The 27,173-nt window shown below is 34.5% G+C and overlaps 1 protein-coding gene across 8 annotated transcripts in view; it reads right to left on the bottom strand.

Annotated features, from left to right (window-relative positions):
• The window catches only part of ADAM22 (ADAM metallopeptidase domain 22), a 265,301-nt gene that overhangs the window by 78,122 nt on the left and 160,006 nt on the right, over window positions 1-27,173 (bottom strand). For all 8 annotated transcript variants that reach the window (XM_074266617.1, XM_074266620.1, XM_074266619.1 and 5 more), the window contains exons 5-8: window positions 15,240-15,322; window positions 8,611-8,674; window positions 6,347-6,416; window positions 2,240-2,310 (exon numbers count right to left, since the gene is read on the bottom strand). In XM_074266617.1, coding sequence (XP_074122718.1) covers window positions 2,240-2,310; window positions 6,347-6,416; window positions 8,611-8,674; window positions 15,240-15,322 — 288 coding nt within the window. The remainder of the gene's footprint in view (window positions 1-2,239; window positions 2,311-6,346; window positions 6,417-8,610; window positions 8,675-15,239; window positions 15,323-27,173) is intronic.

The following is a 27,173-nucleotide window of genomic DNA, read 5'->3' on the forward strand; positions in this document are numbered from 1 at the left end:
ATATACCATGTAACATCAAGAGAATGAACATAATAATCATTTATGTATTAAAACCACATTATTTATGTAAAGTCTTCCAACCTGAAAAGTTCAATAGGTTATTAATGTACATGAACTCATTCATTTTGATAATTATTCATTTCCTCTCACTATCTCTAGCAAATATCTAGGGAAGGGAGTAGAGGGAAGGGAAGGAAGAAATTTGAAACACAGGGTTGTGCAGGGGTGAATGTTGAGAATTATCCATGCATATAAAAAACCTTAATAAAAATATCTGTAGCAAAATTAAAGCCAATTCAGGTTATAAAGATAAATGCTAGAAAATATTTAAAACTAATAGAGAAATGCTGACAGTACTTCCAGGATTGAACACAAAGGAATAATACTAAATACAATCAGATGGAACTCCTCAAAAATTTTGGTTTTTAAAAGATTCATAGAAAGCTTTTTTTCTAATTATGTTTCTATAAGAGATGGGACAAGGACATATTAAAGTAGCCTGTCCAATTCCAATAGATTTGGCATGGAAAATAGCAATTGCATCCAGAGAGAAAACCATGGAGACTGAATATAGATCAAAGCATAGTATTTTCACCTTTTGTTTCTTTGTTTTCTTTCTTTTGTTTTGTTTGTTTGTATTATCCTTGTGTTTTTCCCTCCTTTGATCTGATTTTTTTTTGCTCAATATGATAAGTATGGAAATAAAATACTATTAAAAATAAAGTAGTCTATCCCTGTAAATTTTAGTCATTTCACTTTTACTATTTTGGGAGGTATGCCCAATAGGCCTTGCATTACTTTTGAAATACCTCAGCAACTTAGACTATCTCAGTGTTATCATATATAAAATGAAGAGTCCCAATGTATAAGATGCTTTCCAGCTATTAATTTATGATCTTATGAACTTTAGAAAATGAGCTCTTTCTTCCTCTGAGCCAGCAAACTAAGCTCTAGGCCAAGCTTTGCCAGTAGCTGACTAAGTGATTTGGACAAGCCTCATCTTTTTAGGACCTATTTTCCTTATACATAAGAATGAAAGGGCTGAGTCAAATTATATTTCAGCTTCCTTCCAACTTTAAAATTTCATGATGATAATTTTGCTTCCAACTTGGAAAAGAAGTATGGTTTAATAGAAATAGTGTTGAACTCTATCAAGAGAAACATGATTTCCTTCTTTGGTTCTCGCTGACTGTGTGATCAACAAATTGATTAACCAATCTGAACCACAATCAGTATTTATACAATAAGCTTAATACTATCTATGTTTCATTGTGCTGTCATGAGGATCAGATGAAATAATACTGTCATATGTTGACTTCTATAACTTCAAAGGGTCATATAAATGTGAGCTGCTATTATTATCTTGATTTATCCCATTTTTTTCTCTAATTTGCTTGGTATAACTAGGAATAGATTTCTTCAAAGATTATTGTCTCCAAAGATCTTATTCACTAAGTTTAAATCCCAACTTTCCTTACTTGATAGCAATAAATCCCAATGAGATAATGATTTGATCTTCCGATATGCATTCTCAAGATCAAGGTGCAACAGAGATGTAAATACCAATTAAGCAGACATCACTATGTAGACCAGAGCCTGTGTGTAACTCACAGTGCCAAGGTGACGAATAAAAAAAAACCCTATTACTTTTTTTTGAGTGAGAATCATAATCATCACTGCAGCAGGAAGCGTTTTAGTAAGACTACTAATCTCAGTTCCTTCTCCATGCTCCACAAAGGTGATTTCTTTTAGTATAATCCCACAACTTATGTGAATTCTTCAGCCAAAATATGTCAACTGCATGATATTTTAATCTTGCCAAAATCATTTTGGGATTCTTCTTCTTCAGAAGTTTTTAGGTCTCTGGAAGTTGTCTGGTATGTTGCACTCTAGTTTTCTTTTGGGATAGGGTTAGATAAGATGGCCATGAGATAGTTGGATGAGATAGTCCCATGATTTCTTTTTCTCCTCCTTTATCAATACCTTCATCAATATCATCACAATTATTAGCATTATTATTTTTTAATTATTAATTATAATAATTATATTATTATTAATATATTAATGTATAATATAATAAAAAATAATAATTAATAATTATACAATTATTAGCATTATTATTGTTTAAGCATTATCATAGTAGTATCTAAGTTTACCATTGTTACACCCATTGACCAAGTACTCACTCATCACAAAATCAGTAGTTGCCAAGGTAATTCTATGTGTTGCACATGCCTACCTGCCTTTTGCTCCTTTTTAGCCTTGGTTTCACAACAAACTTTGGAGAAGTGATGTTCATTTGTTGAAATTCTGAAATACAGTAAAAAAATTATATTTTACCAACCATAATAGGTGTGCCCAAACTTCCATATTGTTCCACGAAAATTATTAGTTCATCCCACACTTGGGGATAATAATCTCATGCATTTGATGGTAGCAAACCCATTCATAAGATGATAATTTTAGAACTCAAAGAGTCTGCCTTTAGAGATTGTCTAATCTGAACCTTTCATTTTACAGACGTGGAACTGATATCTAGAGAGATTAAATTATATGCCCAAGATCACAAAGGTAGTGTGAAAGGTACTAAGTTTTCTGACTTCAACAACAAGGATTAAAAAAGCAGAGCCAGATATTGACTGTTCCATAATAACAATAGGCTTGGAAATCATAATGAAAATCTACAACAATTTCTCATGAGATCTTTATTTTACCCCCAATATTTTTGCTTGCCCCTCCAATAGCCATCACCTCTTCATCAGATATTAATATCCCCAAAATGTGATTTTAATCTTCTATATCAACCACCATTTATTCTAATAAGTAGTGAGGTGGATGGAGGAAACTGGGAGGATGAGAAGATTAAATAATCTATACCCACATCAAAAATTTATAGATAATCAAGAGTTGATGAAACTGTACTAGTATTGTACAAGTCAGTATGTACTATCAAGAGGCAGCAGGGTCCATCTTCCAGCCAGAAAGATTTGCATTTGAGTCACATCTCTAACATATAATTTTGGTAGTGTGACCATGGATAAATCACTTAAACTCTCCATATGCTGAAACTACAAGTCGCAGATCATTTATCCTATCTGCTGGAGGGAATTTCCTCCACCAATGAAATTATATTTCTGGTTTGAAAAAAACTTCTCATTTTGTCAATAGCATAATATTCAATAATTTTCATCTCTTTAGAACTCTACACCATGATAACTCTCAGGGCAGAGTTATAAGTAGATTTCATGGATATATATAAAATTCACTTTGGATCTTGAATACAAATAAGGAAGTATTTGTATTGAAATAGATGAAATATTACAAATTTCCCTCTGGAGCTGCTAACCTTCTAGAAATGTGATGGTTCAGTGGGAAAAATGAAGGAATCCTTTGGTGGGCTCTGTAGGTGATCTATGTATTGCAATTCTGAGGTTTGCCCATTATCATTATTTCCACCACTCATGTAGATGAGCCAAATATTTGACTGAATTCATACCACAACCCTGGCTGTGGCTGATTTTGTTTTTCAAACATATGTTTATGTACTATGTTTATGAAGGAAATCATTCAATCTATGTAACTCTAAAAGAATTCTGAAATATCTAGATAAATATTCACTAAGTAAACTAATGAATACTTAGAATAAAGAAATTTCTACTTAGATTAAGAACATTTCTGTTCAGAAAAAGGAAAAAGTTAAAGCTGCAAGGCTTCTTTTAACTATTTTTGCCAAAATATCTTCCTAGTTAAGTTCACCAATTGAGTAGTATATAAAAGAATCTTTTCTTATGAAAACTTGTCAGGATTATAAGAAATACCTTGTATTTCATCTATTATTATGTTTCTAGGTGATCAAATCACACCAATCAATGATGCTGAATGTTCTTCCAGGATCATCATTTTAGCACGAGATGGGACCTTATTCTTCTTCTAAGCCAATCCTTCATTTTACAGACGAGGAAACTGAGACCAGAGTGTTTAATTGATATTCCTTGGATCACAAAGACACTAAGGTAGCAGAGCTGGGATTTGAATGCAGAACCTCTGACTTGAAATTATTCAAGCATCTTTTCATTACAGCACAATGTAATTCTTTATTCATAGTAAGGAATTATATACAAAAATCATTCCAACTGATGACCCCTTTCACAAAATAAAATGGGGAAACAGTTAGGCAGCAGTGCATCTGAAAGAGATCTGAGGATCTGGGGATCTGAGTGAGCTTGAGTTCAATGTGTCAACAGTGGGATATAGTAATCAAGAAATTTATATAGATAGCATAGCATCCAAGACTAAGTGGTGACTATACAGCTATATTTTGCCTCAGACCCCATTTAGAGTATTATTTTTAGTTCTAGGAACCTAATAATAAAAAGATCATTAATAAGCTGGAAATGGGCAAAAAAAGGATAAATAGGATATTGAACATTCTTGAGTTCATACCCTGTGACAACTGGATAATGGAACAGAAAAGAAAACTTATAACTATCATCAAGAATTTAAAAGTATATCATATAGAATAGGGACTTTCTTCACACATTTCTTCATCACAAAGGTAAAACTGGAGAAAAAGCAGTAGTAAAGTTTAGGACTGAGATCTAGAAAAACTTCCTAATAATTGGAGATATCCCAAAGTAGAATAGGCAACTATGGCAGATGGTGAGTTACTACTCTTCTCTAGATGTCTCAAACAATGATGAATTATAATGAAAATTCTTTTTCTGGAATTGGTATAGATAGGTATTTTATCGCCATAGTGGATAATTCAGGTGTAGCCATAATGGAATATTTTCTTGTTATTTTATACAGAAGCAGAATAAAATTGATAATCTTATTAAGTCTGGGATGTAAATTTATTTTTCAGAGATCAATATATGTTTTGTGTTTCTTCTAAATCAACATTAACTGAAATGTATTCAAATGAACTTTTTTTGCTCTTAATTGATATATGTCTATGTAAACTTCTCAGGAGATGAAGGGCTACCATTAATGCATCCTGCTTTTCTAAGGGAAACAAATTCAAAAATGAGAAGAAAACAGTAGGGATGCCATAGAAAAGCAAGAATTAGACAAAGCACATAGAAATTAAACTCATTTAATGACAAGTTTCTGAAGAAGGAACTGTTTGACACACATTCGTAATAATGGCAGGATTGCTAAGTCATCACACAAACTACCTGCTTTAAAAGAATCCTGGGTGATAATGAGGAATTGTGGGGCATCTTTTAGCAAATCTGTAATCCAATAATACCAGAGGAGAAAAGAATCTCATTAATTACTTGGCCCATTAGTCCTATATCAATTACTGTTTTAGCTGACAGATATCACTCCCTAGAATACTTATTAAATCACACCTTTGCATTCACGCCTAGTTTGTGTTTCATATTTCATGGTTATTACTAATTCTCTCAACTAAGAAAAATTCTGAAAAGTTTTGAAAAATTACAGAAACAACAGAATTATGGTCTGTGTGTTAAGTTGACAAATGCACATTCATAAAGGTCACTCATTAACCAGCTGACTTTTTTCATTTGCACATCCTTTAAAAGGGTTGTTCTATTTTGTGAAAGCATATATTCTAGGATCTCCTGGTAACAGGGTCCAAGAAATCAGGGATGGAAGAGATGGAAGAAAGCATATTCCAAGTCTTTCATATGACTGATGGAGAAATAATTCCAGAAAGGTTAATTAGTTCAGCTGAGGTCACTTAGCTAGTTGATGACAGAATCAGGTTTTTTGATTCCCAGTCTTGGCCTTTTATGTTGTCTTTCCCAGGATGTATGTTCATTGATCCACACTGCCCAATCCTGGGTGACTAGGTTATTGTAATGGGGAGGAAGAAGCCATTTTCAAAATAGTAACTTAAAACTACAGAAGCCTTGGGCATCCTCTTGCCCCCAAGAAAATGAGGTTGAAGATATTAATAAAATCCAGGTAAAGGTACAGCAAGGATACAAAGAACTCTCAGAATTCTTACCATAGGTAAAAAACATTTACCATTTTTGCTAGTCCACTGAAATTTTGTAACTTATCCAAGATGAACATTTAAAACAATCCATTAATATAAACCAAATCCTGCTCCAATTGTGAATCTTTATTGTTAGCTTCCATGGAATCTAATTTAAAAAGAGGTTTCCTTCAGTTTGTCCAGGACACACCTTTTCCAACAAATGGACTATAAACATAAAGGAAATTTGTATTTTCCTCCACACACCAGCATGACTCTGCATCTGAAATTCTCATGAACAACTAGGGGCTAACGACATTCTCCAATGCAGATTTGTTCCAAAGCACCGAAATGAAATAATAAAGAACTTTTTAAAAAGTGAGCAGATGGCAATCATACCAGATGGCAGGTCATCCAAGGGAAATTCAAACAGTTTGGATTTGTAAACCGAATGGAAATGGAAGTCCTCCTGAAATAACACAAATCATCACAGTTTAAGCATAGAAAACAAACCATCTCAAATCAGCCTCAGGCAATCCCCTCTATTGACTGCAAAACCAGATATATTTAGAAACATCATGCTTTCTTTCTATTCCCAGTGTTAGCCTTGAGGAGAAATGAGCTATCATCCATCCTCCTCTCTGTAGACCAATAGTCTTGTCTAGAACCACAAGGTTAAATTAAAAATTAAAAATGCTATATAAGTTATCGGTTTTCATTATTAATAGTAATCATTTGGAGGAAATGTGGCATACTGGAAAGAGTACTGGATTCAAATCTCAGCTTAGACTGATAAGTAAGTAAAGACATGAAAAGTAAGTATTTAAGATTTATGAAGACCCAAGGCTGTTCTGAGCCTCAGTGTTCTCATCTATAAAGTTGGAGGTAATAATATTTATACTATCTACCTTACAGGGTTAGTGTGAGAATGGCATTTTTGCCATTTGTGAAGCACTATTGAAGAGTAAGGATTTTATTAGGGAGAAGGGTTCTTTATTAATCTCAGGAGAACAGAATTTAGGTGTAGGACTGGAAGAGGAAGAGATCACTCGGAGGTGATCTAGTCTAACTCACTTATTTTATATATTAAGAAAATAAGATTCAGAGCAATGAGGGACTTGCCCAAAGTCCCACAGGTTTAAGGTGTCAGAGCTGAAATTAGAATGAGGGCTTCTATCTCCATCTAGAGCTCTTTTCCTTGGAAGTCAAAACTCTTATAACTTGGATGCTCTAATGAATTGATCTATTTGATTACATGGAAGAGCCAGTTAGAAATGATAGTCACAGAAGTTAAAGCTGGAAAGAAATTTCATTTACAAGATAAGAAAATTGAGGCAAAGGAGACTTGCCTATTAGCAAATGCCTAAGACTTTCTGATTCCAAGCCCAGAGGTCTTTCCACTATGTCCTCTAGTTGCCCTAATAGAAGATAACTTTGATCCACAGACTTTTGGGTAAAAGGTGTAGCACACATTCACCGGACTATGCTCCTAGACACAGATTTGCATTGCAAATTAGGTGATTTCTTCTCTCTATAAAATTTTCAAAAGAGCCCCTCCTCCATAGAAATATTTGCACAGAGCTCCCTGGTCCTCTGAAGAAAATGATCAATGTCCCAAGCAAAAACTGTAGTAAAAATCAAAGTATCCTACAAAGACAGGTGAAAAGAGAAAGTACAGCTTTCTTCTCCTCTAAGAACAAGCAGTGACTGTTAGAAAGAATTCCTTTTTACTCATCCATTTATTCATGATACTGATTATTAAGAATTTGATGCTACTGAATGAGCATCATGATCAAAAATCATCTGTGAAATAACCTCAAAGATGCATTACTGCACCAAATGATGCAGTGAGAAATTGGCAGATGAGGAAAATTTATATTAGTTCTTCAGATGGTTTTGGAAAGAAGATTGCCAACAAATGGAAAAAAATTTGTGGGTTCATCATAATTATTCTACTTGACTAAGTCATTTGAACAATACTGTATAATGCACGGAAACAGGCTCAGCTTTCCATCAGGTCAATGATGCAAACTCAATCTTTATCTAATTATGGATAAGGAGATCTTCTATTACAACGAAGGAAAAGAAGAGGATGCCTAAAAGGCTCAGGCCAATTCTACCCTTAACTTTAATTGGAAATCTTGCTGCTCACCTTTGGACAGAGGGACTGAGATATTTTTTGGATGTGGCCAATGTGGAATTTAATTTTGTTAGACTATACAAATTAGTTAAGAGCATCTTTTTGTTTGTTTCTTTTTCCAGTGGAAAAGGGCGGTTGGGGATGGGAGAGAGAGAAAAATACATTTTTATTAATTAAAAAAATAAAAAAAACTTTAAACATGAGCAGCTTTGGGGAGGGGAATGGTATCTGAGGAAAACACAGGATGATCTATAGAGGAGAGTTCTCAGCTAGTCTCAACGAGAAAATGTGTCTAGTTTCACAGGAAGGTTTACAGATTGGTAGTTTCAGAAACCCTCCTAGTAATATATTTAATCTCGCAGCCCAGATTCCCCCAAATCCTTTCTTTTTTCCACTCTCTAAAATCCAACACCAGCATTTTATAAGGTCAAGAAGGAAGACCCATAAAGCTGTTGACATCATTTATCCCTCTGACCAATGAAACATTTGCCCTTCTACTTGGACTAATGGAAGCAATACATACCTGAGAAGTGTCATTTTCTTCTGGTTCAATAAGATATGTATGGTTCCCATCATAAAACATTCCACTGTCAAGGACAGGAAAATGATTAGACATAAATATTGACTTATTCTCCAGACCTCTAATAATTTAAGAAATAACTAGCAGCTATACCTGGCTCCCCGACTTCTATATACATTTGCTTTTACTGACATTAACAAGGCAATCTAGAAGTGCTTAGTGTGTGTTTTCAAAGCTCAGGACTGTAGGCATTGTACAGCTTTCAAAGAAAATGAACTAAAGAAAATCAAGTTCTGGGAGGAAAGGTGGTGAGAAGCCAGACAGCTGTAATGGTAACCTCTTAAAAGTATTTATTTCTCCCATCTTGTCTTTTATTATTTTACATAATTGCTTTTGTGGAAGAGAAGACTGTTAATAAAATGTAATTTTAAATTCTATTATAAATTATATATATATATATAAATTGTTAAATAATTTTAATAATTTTAAAAGACCTTAAATAGAGGGGAATGGGAAGGGTCAAAGGAGAACAAAGGAGAAATTAAGAAAGAAAAAGAAAGCAACAGGTTGAAATATATACTAAAGAAGGAATCAAACTGTGGGGGGAAATAGAGGGTGGGAAAAGATTAACAGAAGTGGAGGATAGAAGAACTGAGAGAGGGGACTATGATGATTTTTGCTTAGCATTTATTATGGTAACATGAAAAAGATCTATTGATTTTCTTTTACACTATTGCTCAAAGACTAGTTACTCAGCTGGTTTCCACTCATACAACCCTGTCTCTATTTTGTCAATGAGCCCAACAAAGTGATGGATGTCAGGGACATCCAAAATGCTTACCTTTGGGAAATCAATTCAGTGCATACCAAAATATCAAATGAAACACCATTTCCATTTAACCAGAATCAAATAGAGAGATATTCAAAATAGCAGATATTTTTCTAAAAGGCTATATAAGGTATAAGTTTAAGGAAAGGAATAAAACTACTGTTTGTGAATTAATATCACTCTGAATTATACATATATATATATATACACACACAAAAATTCAGGCTATTGTTATTATTATTATTATTGAAACTGTACAAGATTCTTAAGCGACTTCTGTCACCAATAATCCAAAGAATAAAAATTAGGGGTAGGGACAAAAGTCAATGAGGAACCTGCACTGATAAATTCCAATTTGTCCCTTTTTATTTCACCAAAAATATTAAGGCTATTTAATGTGAACTTCTTCTATCTTCCCCAATCTCTTAAGAGGACATTATTTCATATTCTCAGCTTCTTTTCCCAGAACTCATACTTATCATATGTCTAAAACTGAACCTTTGTCTTTTCTCCAAGATCCTCCCATCTTCTGCTTTCCTGATTTCTGCTGAAGGTACCATTAGTCTTCCTACCTCCCAGATTTGTGATCTCTGTGTTATCACTGATTCCTCCCTCTCTCTCACCTCCATATCCAATTAGTAGCCAAATCTTGCTGTTCCTAACTCCTACAACATATGTGGCATCTTATCTCTTTTCCCACTTATCTACCATCTTAGTTCAGGACTTCATTATTTGTCATTTAGATTACTTCAGCAGCCTCCTAACTGGTCTCCCTACCTCAAATCTCTCTCCATTTTATTCCAACCTCTGCTACCAAAGTGATCATCTTACACAATCTCACCATATCACTAGTCTTCCTAACTACAGTGGCTCCCCAATGTCTTTAAATTGTGTATAACCTTTATAAGGTTAATTTATTGTGATCAGTGCTGTACCACTAGCACTGATTACAGTACATACACCATCATAGGACATTAATAAATTTTTTGTGGTTGATTCTAAGATTTAAAATTATGCCAATGCCATTGTACTTTGTAGACTAATTTTAAGAAAATTAGTGATTTGTGTAAGGCATGTTTATAAAGAAGGAAATGGCAAATGGCTCCAGTACCTTTGCCAAGAAAATCTCAAATGGGGTCATGAAGAGTAGGACATGATTGAAAATAACTGAACTACTATAATACATCTATAACTTACAATAATGTTCATTAATATAAAGCACTGTGTTTAAGACCTAATATCATGCATTGAGAAATGAGTATTTCTCACAATATCCCCCAATAATTTTGGATAAATGGGAACATATTATAAGGTTGGAATTCCAAGTTAAGAAATGTAGCCAGCCACTGCTCTGAGTGTCATTTACAAGAATATCAGTTGATTATGATGAATTTTAGAATTATATGTGACTAATACCTGTAAAGGATCTGGATTTTTCATTTTACCTATTGCCTATTTTTTCTACCTACTTGCTCATTCATGTGAGTATCCTAGACATATTTGAAAAAAATTGTTGGAGAGAGAGCAGTCAGAATAGGGATGCAGATTCAGGCAAAGTGAATTTGTAAAGTACTTAATACTAATAAAAATAGTAATAGATAACATTTATACAGCATTTTATAAAATATTTCAAAATATTATCTTATCTTAAGTGAGATTATCTCATTTAAAAATATCAACTCACATAATAGATGTTGGATATAGGTGCTATTATAGCAGTATCTTTATTTTACAAATAAAGAAACTGAATCTGAGAGCATGCTATTAAGTATCTAAATCAGTATTTGAATTCAGCTCAAGTCCAGCACTCCATCCTCCATACCTCCTGCAAGTGAGCAATTAAGATTATGACTCTAGAAATATAAATGGGAAGTCTTAAATCAAGTGACAAAAGAAGGAACTAGGGTCCTCATTGGGTGCCAATCTCAGAATTTCATATAAAATGTAGATTTTGCTGAACTATTCTCAAGATCCCTTACTTCTCTAATGTTTTCAGATACTATGGATCTCAGTCTTCGTAACAATATTGAGCAAATATGATCAACTTATCATGTTATATTCATTTAGGAAAGTATATTTATGTTTCAGAATATTTTAAGTTAGAAACTAATGCTAATTTTATTAAGCAATATTGTTCATTAAACAATATATAAGAAACTAATATGTAATATATAATATCAATATATGTCACATTATATATAGCTATATTATATATAATATGATAAGATACTAATATATAATAAGATATCAAACAATATGTAATAATAAGATACAATATAATAATGTAATGAACAGCATATTGCTTATTAAACAATTAAACAAATAAGCAATTGATTGCTAGCTTGATGCTATTGTACTTTTCTAGGGAGATCTTTTATTATTTTCCTCTCATGCTTCAATCAAATGGGTGATTCCTCTGTCTCTTAAATATGTATTGTCTTATACATTTTTATTTTTGCTCAGCCTACTTGCTTTGCTAGAAATTCCCTCTTTCTTTTTTTTCCTTTTGAATTCTTATTCATTCCTTAAAATCCAATTTAAACATAAATTCTACCAGGAAGGGTTCCCAGATCCTCCCTCTTTTGTTGATAATGTTAAATGAGATAATATTTGCAAAGTGCTTAGCACAATGCCTGTAACATAGTATATACAGAATAAATAAATTTCTTTTTCCCTTTCCTTTCCCTTCATGTATTATATAATACTTTGCATCTGTATCTCATTCCATTTCTGAACCGTGGTCTCCTTATTGCTGTGTCTCATTAGCACTTTATATCTTTCCCAATTCCTAGCATGTTCTGCATACAATTGGCAATTTTTATAGTATTGTAAACATCTTTAACATATATATGGTATCAGAAAAAATCTTAAATGCACACAACTATGATTTCAGTGATATGAGCTACCAATGAGGAATTTCTCAAATGTAGATGGACCATTATGTGGTCTACAATTTACAATCTTAAAGAATTGCCTAGGACACTGATAGTGGTGGGTCACTGGAACATATTAGATGTACAATACACAGTAGTAAATGACAATTGTAATCAAGTGTTCGATAAATCCAGAAATGCAAGCTTTTGATTTAAGAACTCTCCATTCGACAAAAATTGTTGGGAAAACTGGAGAGCAGTTTGGCAGGAACTAGTTGGCCAACATCTCACATTGTATACAAAAGAAAGGTCAAAATGGATAAATGACTTAGACATAAAGGATGATTTCATGGCTAAATTCAGGGTGATATTATAGGTAAATTCAGGGAACATATAAATTTTGCTTTTCAGGTCTATGAGTAAGAGAAAAGTTTATGACCAGGATGATATAGTCAGCATATGTCACAGGATAGATTTAAACCCAGGCCTTTTTGACTCTGGTAATCTAGTTAGCATTCAAGACAAATATTCTCATGTTATTTGGAAAAAATATACAACTTGTGCATTTAAACAAACTTAATGGTTATCATCTTTTGAAAATTATTTATTTTATATTTGTTTTAATTTCGAGTTTAATATTTTTTAAATTTTCTAAATGTAATTTTCTCTTCTAAGTATTTATAAAAGTGAAAAAAATTAAAAATAAGGTAGCATCTTTATATTTCAGTACTAAAATATGAACTTAAAAGTTAAAAATACTAAAACAAATAAGACAAATCTATTTTCCACTTCTGATGCTCTGATTTTTAATTGTCTTTTTTTATAATATAAGACAATTTTTAATGTTAAAAATTATAAGGATATGTTCCCAAAGTTTTCATGCCTATAACTCACAGGGACTCATTCACTCCTATTAACAGCATTTCCTACTCTAAAATTTCATGATTCTATGAAAATAACTTTGAAATCTGAGATGAAAGCAGTCATTTTAACAAGTCACCACCAGGGGGTGGTAAATGAATATATGAGTTGCTTCTTTCCTGGTGTTCTACTGACAACCTGTTCTAAAAGCTGGTGTATCATTGCACCACCCATATCTGGGGCATTATAGAACAATCTTTTATCTCTGGAATATGTGTCCCTGCAATTTCTATGTGAAAAAGCACCCAAACCTTAAGATTTCCCACTTTATTTTCTGTACCTTGTGACTACAAATAGAATAACAAAATTATCTTTTATGTCATTCTGTTTTTGGTTACTTACAAGAGTTGGACCAGCATGATCCCTCTTCCAGAGACAACATGTACCATAATTTAGTGCTTAATAATTTCTCATACAAAAAAAAAAACATTTTCTCTAGAACTTCTTGATCTAGAAAGTGCCACAAATTGCGATAGGGTATGATTGAAACAATTTTATTCCAAATTCCTAACTAATGAGTATTTCTAACTCTACATTGCTATGAGCATACAACTAAGCTGCAAATTATGAAAATATGTCTGTGTCTAGAAAAGTTTTCATTTTATTTTTTGTGTAATTCTGTGATTCCACGGATAAAACTCAAAACAATTGCAGATTCTTTGCTTGGAGGTCTTAAATAGCTGACCACTAAGAGATTAAATGACATATGCAAGGTCATATGGCCATTATAGATCAGAGGTAGAATCTAGGTTTCCTGATTCCAGACTGCTTTATGATGGTTCTCCATAGCATCTCCCTCTGCAGCCTCTTGTTTGAGCTGAAAAACTTCCAATTACAAATTGGTACAAACTCTGATTTATATTTTACTCAGTACTATTGAGTCTCAAAGGGATCTTAAAAGTCATTTTGTTTAATTTTATTAAGATAAGGAAATCGAGGACAAGGAAGATTGTTAGTACTTGAGTTGGAGCTCAAAGTTCAATTGACTTCCTTTTTACAAAAAGAATTTTCTTGCCATGATGGTTATAGCTAGGAAGTAGGCCACTGGAAAAAGGCATATCCTACACTGAATAAAGATTTAGGGTAACAACCACCATGAATTAATATGAGCTAGGATTAGTCTGCCTAGAAGCATGGGTTTCAAATACATGAACTTCTATCTGTCGTTTACTTCCAAGTACAAGATCATTGAATTATACATCAATGAATAACTGCTAGATGCTTTAGAGGGACCTAATAAAATGGATAAAATTTTGAAGTTAGGAACACTTTAGTTCTAATCCCATTTCTGACTGGCTGTGTGGCTGAAAAGAAAATGTTGGGGAATTTAAGAGGTGAAAGATATCCAATCTCGTGAATGGAAAGATTAAAGAATATGTGTGTGTGTGTGTGTGTGTGTGTGTGTGTGTGTTTCAGCCTTCACAAAAACAGACCATGTGTTAGAACATAGAGGTATTATAAATAAGTATATATAGATTTAATTAAATGCCTCATTTACAGATTAAAAAAAAACAAAATAACAAATATATTTGTTATTAATAATAATATATAATAATTTATATAAATAAAAATAAATAACAAATAAAACCTAAATGGAAGCTAATAATGATATGCTGAATAAGTAGATTAAAAGACATCATAGAAACACTAGATATATGGAAGGATATGATGAATGTAATGATAAATAATGAGATAATGATGGAAACAACACATCAGAGTTTCTAGGTCAAAACTAAAATAGTCCTCAGAAGAAAAATTATATTCCTATAATATAAACTCCTTGAGGGTAGGACTTGCTATGTTTTTACTTTTACATTCCCAGCATCCAGCTCAAAAGCTGTATTTTGCTGAATTGATTTTTTAAAAAAGGAAGACTTGATTCATCCCAGATCTGCAGTTAGAACTTATCCTGCTACAGTTTACAACGGGCCAGGATAACAATAATATCACAGACAGAACATTAAAAAGTCCTGAAGAAAAAGCATAATTTGGTTACTTATGTAACTTACTGGAGTCCGTGGCATGTTGAAAGGGCAACAAATGAATCAGGACATCCTCTAATGTGACCATGGTAGTAGCAATGTTCTCCTCCCTGCAAGTGGAAATAGAGAAGATAAAAATTTGGCCATCATAGCAGAAAAAGAAGCATCATTTCACACAGGTTCTTCCCAGAATATCATTTCTGTACTCATAGATCTAAAACCACAATTACTAGGAAGGAAGGGAAGGGGAGAGGGATGAAGAGAGGAAAGGAGGGAAGGGGGAAGAAAGGGAAGGAGGGAGAAAAGGAATGAGGGAGAGAGGGAAGAAGGGAAGGAGAAAGGAAGGAAGGGAAGAAGGGAGGGAAGAAGGAAGGAAGGAAAGGAGGAAGGGAGGGGGGAGAGAAGGAGAGAGGGAAGGAAGGAAGGAGGGAGGGAGGAAGAAGAAAAAAGATATTAGTCTCATACAGACATTAAAAATAGCATAACTGACAAATTCTCAAAGTAAGCCAAAACCAAAAGGCAGGTCATTGTGCAATCAAATCAAAGGGCTGGGAAATATAAGCTGACTTAGCTGTCTTATCATCTAAGTGATGCTGGTAAAAGAGAGACATGGAAAGAAACCCAAGCAGTTTTTGAACAGGGAAAGATGATCTCATTTATTTATTTCCCCACCAGTTAAGGACTCCTCATGAATGAATGAGCAAGGCTGAGCAGTGAATTTACCTTATCTTCCCGAGTGAAAGTGATTGTGAATCAGGATTGTCACATAAATTAAGCAAAAACAGAAAATAAAAAAAGTATCTGCATGTGTCCCCTTTGTAGAACCTAAAAATAGTCTGATAAGACAAATTCCTTTCAGCAAAGTAGACAATTGCCAACAAATCATGATTTCAAATCTAAGGGTCCAAAAGGTGCCCTTTACTCAAAATCTCCCCTTTCTTCCCTCTCCAGCCCTTTCTTCCTGTTATGGCACAGTCTAAAACCCCACTGTCCCAGAAGGAGTATGACAAAGTTCATAGATCCTAGTGTCAAAGACAGGAGGACTCAAGTTCAAGTTCTACCTCCGATACATCCTAGTTCTGTGACTCTTCACAAGATACTTACTTTCTTGGTACTCCACACAACTCTAAAGTTGTAAATTGAGGAGACAGTAGCCATCTGATTTGGTGGAGAAATTTCCTCCTGGAAGCTCTCTATTATCACATGAAATCATGGGACCTGTTCCCATCTCATGGCTCCGATCTGTACTTTCCCAGTCTCTCTGCTTCCTTTCCATCATCCTCAGAGATACTTTTCCTGTGGCCCTTTCTTCAGATGGATGAGTACCCACCCTCCATTTCCTGAGATGGATCACTTCAATGATCACTTCAATCCTGCCTCTATTCAGGCTTCAGGATTTTTCCATCTCCTCCTCCCCTGTTCCCTCTTTGACCTCCCTCTTTCCAATTCCCTCTTATGTACCAACTAGTCAGTCAATATAGCACCTACTATATATCAGACAATATAATAAGGTTGACTTTCCCATTTCAATGCAATCTCCTTATGGGTAGGGATTGTCTTTATTCATTTGTAGTTATATCATCAGCACTTACCATGTACCCAATAAATGCTTATTTATTTCTATCTATTTATCTATCATCTTGTCTGTTTATCCTATCTCAAAAGCATTTTATTTTCTAAATTTATGTATAGACAGTTTTCAACATCTATTTCTATAAGACTATATTCTAAATTTGTCTTCTCTCATCTCTCCTCCCCAAGACAGCAAGCAATTCAATTTAGGTTAAATATGTGAAGTCCTTTTAAAATTATTTCCAAATTCACTGTGTTGTACAAAAAAAATCAAATAAATGGGGGGGGGGCATAGAAAGAAAGAAAAAACAAAAAGTGAAAATACTATGCTTCGATCCACATTCAGTCTCCATCTCTCGCTGGATGAGGATGGCATTTTCCATCCCAAGTCTATTGGAATTGTCTTGAATCACTGCATTGCTCAGAAAATAGATATCTAATTTTTAAATATTCCTGCAAGATAGCAAGCTAAAAGATATTTTATATATAGATGTATATATATATATATATACATATACACACACATACAAATATATATATATATATATGAATCAATTTAATACGATCTTTTTATCTAAGAGCACATTGAGGGAATGGCAGTTTTTACTAAGGGCAAGGGCAAGGCAGTGAGGATAGAAATAGGTGGGAGAGGAAAAATAAGTAATTTTGAAGTATAAAATACTACGTAAAAATAGCAGGTGTGGAAAAAGATATCATGGGAAACCTTGAGTAGCTGAGGGGAGCAGGGAGATACTGAGTCCTTCAGGGGAAGAAAGGGATAGAGATACAGAAAGAAAAAATGCAGAAGATACTTTCTATCCAAAGTGCTATCTGGGAATGATCTTACTCTTTGTGAGCTCAATCTTTTCAGAGTTTGAAGATTCAATAAAAAAGAATAATCTTGGTCTAATTTGGGGACAAAGACACCAGTAAGAGTTCCAGCAGGTTATTTAAAGAAAGACTAGTTCTTTATAAAATTATCTTTGTTTCTGTATTTTTGAGGCAGGTCTCCTTGGTGAACATTGAACTAATTTGATAGTGGTGGCAGGAGGAAAAGCCATGAGAGGATGAATATGAGAGAGCTTGCAAAGAAGATATAAGAGATCAGGGACAAGGAAGTCATAAAGAGCATGTATTTTGAACATTGTAGATTGAATTAGTGGAGGTTCCAGTGACCTGAAAAGGAAGAGCAGATTTAAGAAGAAAGATATTAAACTCAGTTAAACTTTCTCTATTCCCAATCTCTTTCCATTCAAGAAATTTTTACATGACTCTAGGTATAAAAGCATACAAAATAGATATACAAATCAAACATTTACTGATAATAAATCATAAAACAATTATTTAAAACAATTCTTTGTATACATATAATTTTACCACTTATTAAAGATGAAAGCAAATTTCCATACCCATGAAATGGAGATGCTTGTTTGTTTTAACATAAAGAATTAAATCTCAACAGAATATTTGATACTGCAGGATGTAGAGCATTCAGAAACTTTATTATTATTATTTTTTGTGTCCCTTTCATTTATTTATATGAGCCTATCTGGAGTCACAACCTACAGTTTAAAAAGCTTTGTTATAGACTACTGGTGGCTTGGATCTAGAATAAGGAACAGAAGTTAGAGCTAGGCAAATAGATTAGAGTCAAAACTTTAACCCAGAGAGTTGTGGAAAACATGAGAATGAGTGGAATTAAACTCAACACACTAATTGAACGCCTGTTTTCTGCCAAGCACTGATTTAGATACTAGGAGACACAAAGAAAAAAATAGATCCTGTCCTCATGAAGTTTACATTCTATAGAATGCCCAGGAATAGAGCTTATTGGAAGAAAAGAAGATCAAAGATAGTACCTTTGGAAGATACACAACTTTGAAGAATCAGATAAAGGCTTAGGTGATAGTAAACAATACAGACAAGTAGCAGTTAAAAAAGGAAAGAGAACCAGGTCAATGTATTGCTTGGAAGTCAAAGAATTCAATAGGAGGGAGTAATCTGCAGTGTCAAATGCTAGGGAAGGTCTAGGGAAGACTTTGTAGGCTTAAGGAGACCTAAGCATATTCAAGAAGGGAAGATGCTAGGGGCAAGGAGAAAGAAAGAAAAGTAATCAAAGAAAGGGAATGAGAAGGAGAACAAGGACCTGAAAGATATGGAAGGAAAGGGATTCATGGCACAGGCAGAAAAAATTAGCCTTAGTGAGTAGCAGAAATAGCTTGTTTTATGACCAAAGGGAAACTATGAACACATTAATATGGATGAGTTTTTCAGCTCATTTAGCAAAGAAAAGTTTCTTTGGAAATGGGATGCAATAATTTAAGGGAAAACCTTTTTGCTTGAGTTGTGGTGGGTAGACAGGCCAGCCAGGTTTCAGCATGTGGTACAGTGGAAAAACAGAGACACTGAGAAAGAAGTCTAGGAGGTTTTACCTTTCAATCATTTCAGTTCTTTGTGCTTCATTTGGGATTTTTTTTTTTTAGCAAAGATACTGGAGCGCTTTGCCATTTCCTTCTTTAAACCATTTCACAGATGAGGAAACTGAGGGAACCAGGGTTAAGTGATTTGTCCAGGGTCATGAAGTTAGTAAGTGTCTGAGACTGAATTTGAACTCAGGATGTGATTTTTCCTAACTTCAGCTCTGGCACTCTATCCATTTTGTCATCTAATGGCCTAGGCAAGGAGGACATCCCAGTTTAACATTTTCCATTTCACAATAGTGATGTCTTTATCTGACAAAGAACCAACACCAGTTTTTGGTATTATTTATTGTTTTTATTGTTTAAATTTGTCTTAATTTATTATTATTATAATATTGTATTAGTTGTGTTGTCCTGTGATTTAATTCTATCACCTGCTTATCTCAGCAATAGCTCAGACTTCTACTTCCTTTCTGTTACTATAACATTTCATACAGGTAAAAACTCAATCACATTTTCCTTTAAGTTTCTTTATGGTCTTATATACCCTTAAAAGAAGGGTGTGTTGAACTTTTTACTTTGTAATGTCATTGCTCTTCTTCAGGCAAGGGCAGCAGGTTCTAAGAAAAAAAATAAATAGCTACTCTTTACTTACTATGGTTTTAAAACATTAACCTCAAAGGCACAGAGTAGTATAAAGCAGATGAATATTTTGGAAATATACTTTAGAAAAAAAGATCTCACAAGGGAAAAGGAGACGGAGAAGGAAGAACGAGAAGATGGGAGAGAAAAAAAAACCCTTTTCTTAATTTAAGCTTCTGCAAAACAGGAGCTATTCCAAAGAGAACATATGGTCAGGGCACAATTGGCAATGAAGATCAACATTGCAAATGTAGTTCAGAGCTCAATATGGCTAAATTGTCAAGATTATCAAATGTTTTCATTACGCTCCCTAAGAACTCAAATAGCAGAATACAACCCCCGTTAAACCTGATCAATTTAGATGCTTCCAATTCAGAGGTCAGATAATCCATAGATGAGAGATCTATGTCTAAATCCCCTTTTGGTTTCGCTAATCTGTCACTCTAGTTCTTTTCAACAAAAAGGTATAAATACATTCTCCTATAATCTCTTTGGTTCTTGTTCACAAGGAAGGGAATAAAGTTTAAAATTCAATTTAGCAACCATTTGCTAAGTGCCTAATCATTTAATGTTGTGCCTGTAACACCATTTCCCCCCATTAGACCTATGGTTTTCATTATGCATTAAAACACTTCTTCTGAGGGCCCTGAACTGAGTGAAGGAGCCCCAACCAAAGATCTGAATGGTTTTTGGAAGCATGTCTAGTGTCCTCCAGATGGCGATGAGCCTGTGTTACCCTGGATGCTCTTTATAATGGCCTTTATAGCATAAATGGTTCCACCCCCAAGGATTAGGCAAAAATCAGATTGATTTTTAGGGGTCAGGTTTTGACAAAATTGCCCCCCAAAACCTTCCTATTTGTGTATTATTTTTGCTGTTCCAAGATTTAATGCTGTCACCAGCTTATCTCATCAATAGGCCAGACTTTTATTTCCTTTTTGTTACTATAACATGTTATATAGGTAAAAACTCAATCATATTTTCCTTTTGAATTTCATTATGGTCCTATAAGTAGGGTGTGATAAATTCTGAAGGTGAGAATGAGTTCATATTAATAGTGCATTCGTCTCTAAGGCCATAACCCATCCTTTAGCTCAATCTGGTTAGGTCCCATGACATAAAGGCTAGACAGAATTGAACCCATGACAGGGAATGGGATATGGGATAGACTCTTCACAGGTAGAATAACAATTGCTATTTGAAAATATTCTATAAAAAAGAAAAAGGGAAAGGGTTTGTCTTCTAATAAGTTGACATAATATGAAACAATCACAAACAGCATTATTTTAAAAAAAGAAAAGAAAATACATATTTATGTATGTGTATTTAAACTGTCCTTATATAAGTTTTAGTAAGATAATTATATGTAAATAAATGCAAAGATATAGAAAATATAGATAATTAGTTAAAAATAAAAATTCAACATGACTTCTTCAAAGGAATTCTGAAATATAACTAAGGACCCTTTGTCCCTAATGCAAATCTTTTTTTTCCCTAAAAAAGACCTTGAAGATAGTGAGGTAAGCAGTAAATTGCCATGGCTTTTGCATAGTCATCGCCAAACAACCATAATATAGCACCCCAAGGAATGAGTGAACTCTGGTCTTATCAGAATTGGCTCAAAAATGGAATAAACATACACATTCATTCAATTGGGTATAGAAATCTACCTTACACAGGAAAGTAGGAGGGGAAGTGGATAAAAGAAAGGGGGAGAAGGTAGAAAGAAGGGCAGATTGGAAAAGAGGCTAACCAGAAGCAAAAAGAACCAGAAGGCAAAATAGGTATTTGAAAAAATCCACTGATCACCTCAATCTGGAGTTAATATACCAGTCACCTCTGACCAACTAGAAGGTTTAGATCCTTATGCAGACACTTTATATTTTTTCTTTTTTTTATTATAGCTTTTTATTACAAGATATATGCATGGGTAATTTTTCAGCATTGACAATTGCAAAACCTTTTGTTCCAACTTTTCTCCTCTTTCCCCCCACCCCTTCCTCCTGATGGCAGGTTGACCAATACATGTTAAATATGTTAAAGTATAAGTTAAATACAATATATGTATACTTGTCCATACAGTTATTTTGCTGTACAAAAAGAATCAGACTTTGAAATAGTGTACAATTAGCCTGTGAAAGAAATCAGAAATGCAGGTGGGCAAAAATAGAGGGATTGGGAGTTCTAAGTAGTGGTTCATAGTCATCTCTCAGAGTTCTTTTGTTGGGTGTAGCTGGTTCAGTTCATTACTGCTCTATTAGAACTGATTTGGTTCATCTCATTGTTGAAAATGGCCACGTCCATTAGAATTGATCATCATACAGTATTGTTGTTGAAGTATATAATGATCTCCTGGTCCTGCTCATTTCATTCAGCATCAGTTCATGTAAGACTCTCCAGGCCTTTCTGAAATCATCCTGCTGGTCAATTCTTACAGAACAATAATACTCCATAATATTCATATATAACAATTTATTCAGCCATTCTCCAATTGATGACTTATGCAAACACTTTAGCACAAATTAATTACCATATAGTAGCATATGAGCAAATTGCTGCTGCTGATATCAAAACATGAGGCTCCCTCCCAGGAAGACAAGATATAGGGGAAGCCTCCATAAAATAGTGCAAAGTACAAATGAACCCTTTGCTGATTTTGTGGGACATCTGCAGACAGCTGTCATATGAACTATTGATGAAAATGCAGCAATAGGAATAATGATCAAACAACTTGCTAGAGAAAGTGCTAATGAAGTTTGTAGAAGAATTATACTGGGACTACACAAGGATGCTCCTTTAGAGGAGATCATAAGATGCTGTGCCATAGTGGGCAAAATACCTTTTATACCCAGGAGATGATGCAGACTTTTCAAGATCAGAACATGGGAAGACAGGGTCCCTTTTCCAGAGAGACTCATCAATTCTTTCAATGTGGTAAGTAGAGCATCTGAAAGCTCAATGTTGGCAAAGAAGATAGAGTGGGAGAACAAAACCCAAAACTCATGTCCAAAATGCAACAGAGGCTTCCACTGGGCATCAGAATGTAGATTGATTTAGGGAAACTAATGTGGGAAATTGGGGAATGTATAAATAATATCCCAGTCACTAATATAGGTAGACACACACAAGAGAAGTAGTAACATCAGGGTTACTGATACAGACTTCTAGCATTCTGGTAATAGTTGCCCAGATTTTGACTCTCAGCAACAGAATCCAGGAATTTTGAACAGCAGTTGTGACAGCTGACTGACCTATGCTCACTATCTATGTAAATGGCATACTGTTAGAATTCTTACAAGGTGCTAAGTCACTGGAATTGATAGAGACACTAATTATCTAATTTAGCCTGGTTCAGTATGATTGATCTGATCCTACAAGGAGATGTTATGGGCCAGAACTTGAAACAAGGTACTGAGTGGAATTGAGGAGACAATGGTTAAATTTAAGTTAGCATTGATTTAACCCTAGAACAAATAATGGTTTCCTAGTGATGTAATGATTGGTGTGTACTCAGTGTGTAGCATATAAGCAAGAGGCTCTCAGGGCCAGAGAGGTCTTTGGAAGATTCAGAGTCAAGATTCAGTCAAGGAGATTCACAAGTCGGGCAGAGGGAAGACAGAGAAATGGTGGCAGGCTGTCCTGTGGAGAACACTGAAACCAAGATCCCGAAGGCCTCCAGAAAACTAGCCGAGCCCAAGTGAAGGAGATAAGATTTGGAAAGAGATGGTAAAGGATTTGGACTCCTGGCTGCATTTGGGATTATTGAACTGAACTGAAACTAAGGCTGCCTCTAGAAGCTCCCCAAGAAATCTGCTCCCAGACAATGATAACAATTTAGAGAAAAGAACATTACAGCATACCATTGGAAGGATTGGTAGACACAGGTACAAATCATACAATTATTAGAGGTGCCAACTGGCCCAGTCATTGGCAAAAGATTAAGGCAAACACCTATCTTTCTGGTGTAGAAGGGTCAATAACAGCTGAAGTTAGTGCTACCCCTTTGAGATGGACATTTGAAGGTGAAACAGGAGCTTTTACTCCTTTTGTAATTGAAAAAATCCCGATCAATCTATAGGGAAGAGACATTGTACAAATGAAATTAAGATTACAAATGAGTTAGGATTACAAATGAGTACTTTGGCTTTTTAGACAGGGCTGCTTTGAAGGCCTGCCAACACTCTCACCTGTTCCCATTCAATGGAAAACTGATACATCATTGTGGGTAGAACAATGGCCCTTAGTGAGTGATAAAATTCAGGCCTTGTTAGATATAATACCAGAGCAACTTGATCAAGGACACTTACAACCTTCTCTAAGTCCCTTAACTGGTCTTCAAAGAAAAATGTCCTTTTAAAAAAATTACAAATTTGACAAATATAAAACATAATTGTTTGCCATAAAGCACAGAAAAAATGAGAAATGGTATTGTATTTGAAAGCATACATCTCTGTTACATACCTATAACTTATTTTAAAAGTATATAATAGTTCCAACCGGGTAATTACAGATTTTCCTACCATGTCTCCCCTTTATGCTTTCTTAACTCCCTTCAATCTATTTACTATCTGCTTCTCTTCAATATATTTTTAGGTCCACTTTGGCTTGTAGACCTTTAACTTCATGACTGAAATACTTGTGAAGATAAACAAATTTCAGAGAAGAATACTCAACTTTTTAGGGATCTGAAAGATCAGAAATTAAGTTTCTGATATTATCTTCAAGATTACCAGACAATACTTTGGTTTTTTTATGAAAGGCTTTTTATTTGTTGGTTTATTTTTTTTTCAAATTTAGCTTGTCCTGGAAAGCCTAGTTCCTAGAGGGAGTCACAAATAACTTTTCTTTCTTGAAGTTTCCAAAATTATATAAATAATTCACTTTGTTTTCATTCAAGCCTCAAAAATATCTGAGATAAAAAAAATTTCAGGGTTCCAGATATGAAATTGAAAAAACACCAAGGAGCTAGCAAAAAGGAAAAAAAACAAATTTAAAAACCATAAGAAATCAATGAAAATACTTATGACAGTCCATAAATTACATACATAACGTACAGGATCCCCACTGGAAAATGGAGCAAGACAGGATTAATTCTTGTTTTCTGAGTACAGTGGATACCCAACCCTTATTCCTTGTTCCCAATACTAAGGAAAAGATGCATCACATTTTCAATCATTTGACAAACATTTTTTGCGAGCCTTTATTAAGGGAAGCAATATGTAAGAGACTATTGGAGAAATGATTGAACAACAGCCACAGTCAAGTTCCTTCATTTCTCTGGGTTCATCAATATGAGAGGATTGGACTAGACAACTAACTGCTAAGGTCTCTCTCAGCTCTGAAACTAAGATCCTGGTCACCCCAACTCTCATTTGAAAGATAAGGAAATTGGGCCTTAAAGAGCTTGAGTGGCTTTCTCAAGTTAAATAGATAGTATCAAAGGTAGAACTCAAGCCCAGTCCCTCTGACCCAGAGTCAATATTCTTTCCACCACAGCAGCTTTGGGATCATCAGTTAAAGGAGTTCAAGTTTGAGATCTTTACCATACGATTTCATGCCTAAAGTAGTAAATGATAATATAAAGGTATTATACGGATACATTCTTTCCCCATCTCCTTTGCCAAGGAAACTAAATAAAGTAACATTTTCTAGTTGCAAGTGCCTTATAGAGTAACACTATCTCATAGTTGTAAGTACCTTATAAACAACCCTTTGGGGATAATTTTGTATTTATGTATTCTTGGACAGGAACAAGGTTAGGTCACTTACCACCTGTCTGACACTCAGCAAGAACCTTACTTTCCTGGGTTTCAAGTTTTCTATAAGAAAACTGAACAGGGACACCTGGATGACACAGTGGATAGAGCACTGACCCTGAAGTCAGGAGGACCTGAGTTCAAATCCAGATTCACACACTTAACACATTCTGTTTGTGTGACCCTGGGGGGAAAAAGGGAAAAAAAGGAAAGAAAAGAAAAGAAAAGAAAAGAAAAGAAAAGAAAAGAAAAGAAAAGAAAAGAAAAGAAAAGAAAAGAAAAGAAAACTGAAGAGATTGGGACAGATGACTTCTAAAGTCCTTTCTCTAACTCTCAATAAAGACAGAATCAACTTCTGCAAATTCTGGTACATTGCAAATGAATCTTAGAGTGTATTTTCCATCTTTCTGGGCAGGGACACAGTCTATTTCCAAGTTCTATGTTTTCTAATAATTCTTGAAAATGAAAAACTCTCTAATTCCTATGATCTCTACTTAAATTGCTATTCAAAGTTTCTGCAATGTGCCAATAGTTTATGATGGTGTCGGGCAATATATTGGTATATCACCATCTGCTAGATCTTATGTATTCAACACTTTCTTCCTACAAATATGTGTGTATGTATGTGTGTTTATATATACACATATATACATATATATACACATACACATACACACACATAGTTTATAACCTCAGAAAAAGCAGTTCCAGCCACTGAAACAAAGTAATACAGTCTTACTTCAAGAAAAAATAGTTCTTATTGGGGGTAGGAAGGAAAGGGACCCATCAGAACATGGTGTGAGGTAAATTCATTCCGACAAGGAAAGAGAAAAAGACAAATGACAATTAGAATCCAATTGACCTCACATTTTCTATTTTCTCTTGTTCTGCCCAAGGCTAGGATGAAGCATGGGGCTCGTGACGGCCACAGCTGGCTCAGTTCCCTGACACTGCTTGAAGCCTTCTTACTTGGGAGAGACAAGGGAATGGCAGGGCAGAAGAGTCATGTGGAGAAGCTAAAAAAGTGAGTTTGGGCAGCAAAATGACCAGAGGCAAAGAGCAGGTCAAAGGCCAGAATTTGGGTCAAAATCAGGATTCTTTAGCTTCCTGACACCAAGGAAGTTTACACCATTTTATGCACCTAAGATCTAGTACTGCTGGCCTCCTTGTTTCTCATAGCATTAGACACACATCTCCTGACCGAGCATTTCCCCTGCTATTCCTTATACCTGGAGTTACCCCCTTCCTCCTCCCTACTAGCATTCCTGTTTCCTTCAAGTTTCCCATCTTCTACAAGGAAGTATTTCCTAGTCCTCCTTCTTCTTAATACCTTCTCTCTGATACTACCCTTAAATTATCCCCTATTTGTATTGCTTTAACACAGTTATTTGCATATTAACTCCCCATTAGACTGGAAATTTCTTGAGAACAGGGCTGTTTTTTACCTTTTTTTTTTTATCCTTACTACTTAAAGGCACAAAGTAGCTACTCAATAAATTGCCAATTGATTGACTGACTGAATAACCAAGGATCAAGTCGCACAGATTCAATCCTGAGGTAGACAACAGAGG

Source organism: Sminthopsis crassicaudata, chromosome 5 (assembly GCF_048593235.1).
Source record: "Sminthopsis crassicaudata isolate SCR6 chromosome 5, ASM4859323v1, whole genome shotgun sequence".
Classification (NCBI taxonomy): Eukaryota; Metazoa; Chordata; class Mammalia; order Dasyuromorphia; family Dasyuridae; genus Sminthopsis; species Sminthopsis crassicaudata.